Source organism: Danio rerio, chromosome 19 (assembly GCF_052040795.2).
Source record: "Danio rerio strain M-AB ecotype USA chromosome 19, GRCz13ab, whole genome shotgun sequence".
Classification (NCBI taxonomy): domain Eukaryota; kingdom Metazoa; phylum Chordata; class Actinopteri; order Cypriniformes; family Danionidae; genus Danio; species Danio rerio.
Genome location: NC_141039.2, coordinates 50,823,317 through 50,830,000, shown reverse-complemented (window position 1 = coordinate 50,830,000; position 6,684 = coordinate 50,823,317). Strand labels below are relative to the sequence as shown.

The window sequence follows — 6,684 nt, the reverse complement described above, 5'->3', positions numbered from 1 at the left end:
TGTATTTCAGTGTGTATTTCAGTGGAATAATCGTGGAAACTAAATTAAACCACAGTCCACATGCTTTACTGTAAACAAACGGCTGGTCAGACTGCAGTGTAAAAGTGTCATATAATGATTAAATAATATTACCTGCTGTACATCAATAACTCCTCCTCAGATGCAAACACTGCTGGCCAGCTGATGCATGTGTGACGCATCCACCAGAGGAAATCAATGTTGTTCATCTCCTCATCTTATTTTATTCTGTGCATGTTTACACTGCACAACAAGCTTTTCATACTCAAGAGTTTCTGTCTTGTTTCTAGTCTAAATATCTAAACACTCTGAAATGATGAAGCATTTTCTAGATGAGTAATAAATATAGAGTTGTTTTCAGAAATAATGAGTCAAAATAAAGTGAGTTTTTCATTGAAACAAGGAAATTAATCTGACAACGGGGAAGCAGAATAAACAACCCTGTTATTTAGTTTTAATAATAAGTTAAATAAGTTTATTTTAATAAATAAGAGACACATTTAAGTTTTCTTTGCATTACAGAGTTGACTAAATTCAGAATTCAATATATAAAGCAGTTCATGGTTCTGCTCCTGGTTATACAGTTGAAGTCAGAATTATTCACCCCCTTTTGAATTAATTTTCTCTTTTAAATATTCCCAAATGATGTTGAACAGATAGAGGAAATGTTCACAGTATGTCTGATAATATTTGTTCTTCTGGGGAAAGTCTGATTGTTTTATTTCAGCTAGAATCAAAGCAGTTTTTAACAGTTTTAAAGCCATTTTAAGGTCAATGTTATTAGCCCCTTTAAGCTATATATTTTTTTGATAGTCTACAGAACAAACCATCATTATACAATAACCTGCCTAATTACCCTAACCTGCCTAGTTACCCTAATTACCCTAGTGAAGCCTTTAAATGTCACTTTAAGCTGTATAGAAGTGTCTTGAAGAATATCTAGTCTAATATTATTTACTGTCATCATGACAAAGAGAAAATAAATCAGTTATTAGAGATGAGTTATTAACACTATTATTAGAAAAGTGTTGGAGAAATCTGCTCTCTGTTAAACAGAAATTGGGAAAAAAATAAACAGGGGGGCGAATAATTGTGACTTCACCTGTATGTGATCTGATGTCTACAGTGTCTTCCTCTCGTTATTTATGTTCCACTTTGGGGCTCACCTTCAGCCTCGTTGCAAACTTAGCACCGGGAGGTAGAGCTTTCTCCTACCATCCTACATTCATACTGAACTGTGGAATGCTTCTCCAACAAATATCAGGAACACTGGTTCCCTGGACTGTTTTAAGAAACTTCTTAAGACTCACCTTTTTAGTATTGCTTACAATCTGAAGCTTTCTTTTTAATTAGTATTTTTGTATTTCTTCTTTTATTGTGTTCTGATGCTCTTGTTAGCGCTTTGAGTCTGAGAAAAGAGCACTGTAAATAAAATTTACTATTATAATAATTATTATTATTATTATTTGGAGGAATAACCATCATATTCAATCACAACAAATCAAAACACATATTATTTCTAGGGGGAAATGCTCTAAACTGCAAAGTCTCATGTGAAATGAATGTTATCAGACCTTTATAAAATCAAACACACATTAATATTTTACTCAAACACTTCCTTACTCACTCCCCGGGCTGTTGGTGTTTCGTAACATCTCATTTTTATCAGGTGGGTCATGAGCCCAACGCTCAACCCCCAACCTAGAGGACCAGGACATGAACTGACACACTACAGCCAGTTTAGTTGATCAGTTCCCCTATAGTGCATGTGTTTGGACTGTGGGGGAAACCCACGCCAACACAGGGAGAACATGCAAACTCCACACAGATACACCAACTGACCCAGCAACATTCTTGCTGTGAGGCGACAGCTCTACTCACCGCACCACCCTTTCTTAAACACACACCTTATATAAACCCAAACTATTTCAGATCATTTCTTTCATATTTGTAATAATTATGAACTGTTTATAATCACAGCTACATCTATTACATTATTATAAAAATACAGAAGTACATCTACTACAACTTATATTTATCTATTTTCAGTTTTAATATATATATATATATATATATATATATATATATATATATATATATATATATATATATATATATATATATATATATATATATATATATATATATATATATATATATGTATATGTGGAAATGTATAGCACAAAACTTATTTGGTTGCAGATTTGTAAAAATAGCCAAAATACATTGAACTTATGCCAAAAATCTTCAGGAAACTAAGTCAAGATTATGTTTGATGATGTAAATTTTCCATAAATACATTAAATCTTAATTCTGGATTAGTGATATGCATGGATAAGTACTGATTTTTTTTCTCAGATTCTGGATGGTCAGATAGTTGTATCTCTGCCGAACACTGTTTGATACTAAATTAGCTGATGTGTTCAGCTCTGAGATGATGTATAAATATCAATAATAATGAAACGTTCATCTATTGTGTGTTCAGGGTTATGATTCACGATGAGTGAAGTTTATAGAGTGTAAGGATCGAGATGGTGGGAGAGTTTGTTCTTATTTCAGGCAGTTTAATATTAATCATTGCCCAGGTGTGTCACACGACCCAGAGGAATCACAAGGAAGCAAAAGGATATTCCTAGAAGTATGATCCGGCTCTGCTGCTGGCCATAACAGCTGGATAAAACATCCACATTTAATATAAAATGACTTTATAGATACTTGCTAATTTACAGATTTCACTGTTGATTAATGAGCAATCTGTCTGATGAAAATACAATACAATAAAATGAACTGAACTGAAAATGAGACGATAAATTAAATAAAATACAAATTGAGAAAATGAAAAAAATGTAATAAAAAATAAATAAAAAATAAAAATGTATTAATAAAATATAACACTGAGGGAGCAAGTGAAAAAAACACCCCTGATCTACAAATAAGCAAAATCAAAAATATTGAAAATCAGGGAGTGGCTGAGACACACACACACACACAGAAACACAAACACACACACACACCTGCATCCACACACACCTGTGAATATAAGAGCAGAGGAAGGAGAAGCAGATTATTCTGAAGACGGATCTCAGACTGAACACATCATGAAGATCTGGATCGCTCTGCTTCTGCTCATCACACACACTCAGGTACACACAGACACACACACACATACACACACACACACACACACAGCGCTGTAAACCAGGTTCAGAACAGGGCTCATGATGCTCGTAATTACAAAGAAACACTAAAAACTGCTTATACTATACAGACTTAAGCTTCAGTTATCAGATTAAAGCTCATATTTTACAGAAAAGTAAAGATCTTAGTACTCTTTTTTTTTTGCATTTTTTTTTTTGTAAAAATGCTCAGAAGGAAAGACCGGGGGTCATATTTCAAGGAGAAATGTCTTCAAGGTGAACACAGATGTCAAATGTTTGCAGGAAATGTTTATGCTATAAATGATCCACTGTTTATATATAATAAACATTATTATGACGTTTAGGATCTTTTATTGTTTAGTGTTAAACTGCTTTACACAAATAAAAGCGCTACGAAAAACAAAGATGAACAGAATTTCATTATAATAAACAGTGAACTGATGAATCAAGAATTAAGAAATGCTTTAACTCTTTACACCATAACATTTGTTTGCATCCTAATTCAACAATAAATGAAGTTAAAAGTAAACAAATGGAATCATTTTAGGTGTAAACTAGTTAAAAAGCTTTTATTTAGGTTGATTTAGTGGTTCACTTATAAAGTATAAATGTATAAAGAGATTAAAGAAAGGTCAGAAACTTTGTTTTGAATAAGAAAAAATTATATATATATATATATAATACGCAAAACATAAAAGAATAATATTATATAATTATTTTATTTATTTTTATTATTATTACTATTTATTTATTTATTTATTATTTGTTTGTTTCTTTTTGTATTAAACTATTACCACCACACTTATTTATGGATTGTTTGTATATTGCATGTTTTATTGTCAACTGTGGTGTAAATATTTGTTGGACAAAATTTGTAAGTTGTTGCATTTGAATGTTAAAAAAAAAAAAAAAAAAATATATATATATATATATATATATATATATATATATATATATATATATATATATTTATAAATTAGATATCTTTATGATAATATAACAATACCGTAATAAACTGTTAAATAGCCTTCTAATAATAGCATCATCTTTAAAAACACACATATTTAAAGTAAAAATGTAACAAAAATGCAAAAATTCATGCTTAAAGCAAGACTAAAATAGTAACATTTGTAAGCATTAGTTCATGTATTAACTAGAGTAACGCATTAGTCAGTGTTCATTAACCTTACAGCGGTTCCGTGTTTGTTCGTGTTCAGGTTCATAAAATAACAAAGATGTACAAATATTGATGTTCAGTGTCAGAAAGAGAGATTAAATATCAATGTAAATTTATGTACACTTCTACTTTCTTACACGCACTGCAAAAATGCTTCAAGTTTTTGTCGTGTGTCCAGTCTGAGTTTCTAAAAGTTCCTAAATCAAGATGCATTTTCTAGACAAGCATTAAATAGGGTCTGTATTCAGAAATAATGAGTCAAAATTAAAAGAGTTTATCAATAAAATAAGCAAAATAATCGGTGTGAGAAAAATAATGTAGTGTTCACTTTGACATAATATTATTCTGCTTCCCCCATTGGAAGATTATTTTGCTCATTTTAATGAAAAACTCTCTTAATTTTGACTCATTATTACTGAAAACAAAACAATATTCTCTGCTCGATTTGATAATTCTTATTAATTTAAGAGTTTTTAGGTATTTGGACTAGAAAAAAGACAAATCCTCTAAATTAGAGAAGCATTTTTGCTGTGCAGTAAAGTAAGGAAGCATTAGATCTGTTCAGACTCACTGCTGGTACATGCATCATGTGTTATAGATGTCATATCTTATGTACACTGCTGCAGCTCAAACAGATACCAGATAAGGAAATATTAGTGCTTACATTGTGTTGTGTTGTGGTGCTCATAGGGAAGAGGAAGTTTCACATTCATGAAATCTGAGGAACAAATAACAATAATAATGTGTTTTTAACAATGCAGACAATGCGCTGTGGTTCATTTCAATATACTGCCACTGGATAATGAGTTTTAATTGTTTCCCTAAAGGCTCAGAGCAATGTGGGACCAACACAAACACCACCACCAACACCACCACCAACAACAACAACAACCACCATAAGTACATCCACAGCCAATGCCAAAACAGATACGACTGCAGAAACTACTACAACTACTGTAGCCCCGACTACAGAAACCACTACGACCATCAGCCCACACACTGCAAGCGCAACCACAGTCCAACACGAGAGTTCAACAACTGGTGCAAACACCTTGACCAGCACAGGCGCTCCAGACACAAATACTCCAACTAAAGCAGAGCATCCAACAACCAGTCCAGAAACTCACACTCCAGCAAACACAACAACAACAAACACCACAACAACAACAAACACAAACATAACAACCACAAACACAAACACAAACACAACAACAACCACAAACACAACAACAACAACAAAGCCCTCCACAGCTCCATCATCTGCAAGCAGTACCAAAACCAACCCAGCAGAGAAAACCACCAGCACCTCCACCTTCAGCACTGTGAAGACCACCTCCTCCAGCGGGTCCCTGAGAGCCTCCGTCAGCTTCAGTGTGGGTGCATTACTGTTCCTGCTGAAGACCCTCTGACACACTCATGGAGAACTACTTTTGCTATTATTTTCAACTGCTTGTAATAAATGATGCCATCAGATTACACAGATACAGCTCATTAAACATCACCTATACGCTATACAGCTGCAGATTAACTGTTTAATTAGAATAACTCATGCTTGATTGTGACTTGAACTTAATCTGATTGCAATGCAATAGTGTGCACATTTGTAAAGCTGCTTTGATACAATAATCATTGTGAATAATTATAAACTTTGTGATTATTTCTGCCTCAGAAAATGCACATTTTAATGCACAGAAAAGGGATTAAAGTAACTCTCTGTATTGATATGATAAGAGTCTCACAGCTCTACTTTGATGCTTGAAACCACTATAAAACATTCACGCCTCAATCACTGGCATTAGCTTTGCACATACATATTAATCATGTCCATGTGTACACTTCTGTTTGATTAAATGTTATCATGTAGACACATTTACAAATATTGCATATAAATTGCCTTGACTGAAAGTGCTTGATGCATCATGTCAGCATTGAATATCTGAAATACAACAATGGTGTAAAGGAAACATCTGAAAACAATAAAAAAAAGCACTCTCTTCTTGTAGTGTGTGTGTGTGTGTGTGTGTGTGTGTGTGTGTGTGTTAAGGTCATTTAAATCAATAATTGTGTCCTTTTCCTTGTGATGTCAGGTTTATGGATTTAGGGTTTAATAATTGAGCTCTCCTGGACTAATAGAGCTGCTCATGATCAATCATTTGCTGTTAGTCAGCTCTTGATCTTCTGATATCCTAGGAAAACATTTCTGAAGCCTTTGGCTAAATAAGAAACTAGTGATTCTGAATGACCCACACTGCGATCAGTTAATGTTCACATCTCACAGAGAAGAAAATACACTTTTTCTAGAGCAGAAATGCATAAATTAAGAGAAATAAA

General features: G+C 33.0%; 1 protein-coding gene across 1 annotated transcript; it reads left to right on the top strand.

Moving 5' to 3' along the window:
• Positions 1-3,072: 3,072 nt before the first annotated feature.
• On the top strand, positions 3,073-6,351 carry si:ch73-359m17.9. The gene is made up of 2 exons (NM_001242645.1): positions 3,073-3,161; positions 5,181-6,351. Exons 1-2 carry the CDS (start codon positions 3,117-3,119, stop codon positions 5,760-5,762), a joined length of 627 nt encoding a protein of 208 aa, NP_001229574.1. The 5' UTR covers positions 3,073-3,116; the 3' UTR covers positions 5,763-6,351.
• Positions 6,352-6,684: the final 333 nt, after the last annotated feature.

Coding starts and splice junctions, on each gene's coding strand:
- si:ch73-359m17.9 (NM_001242645.1), top strand. CDS start 3,117: ATGAAGATCTGGATCGCTCTGCTTCTGCTCATCACACACACTCAG. Junction 3,162..5,180: donor TGCTCATCACACACACTCAG/GTACACACAGAC, acceptor GTTTCCCTAAAG/GCTCAGAGCAATGTGGGACC.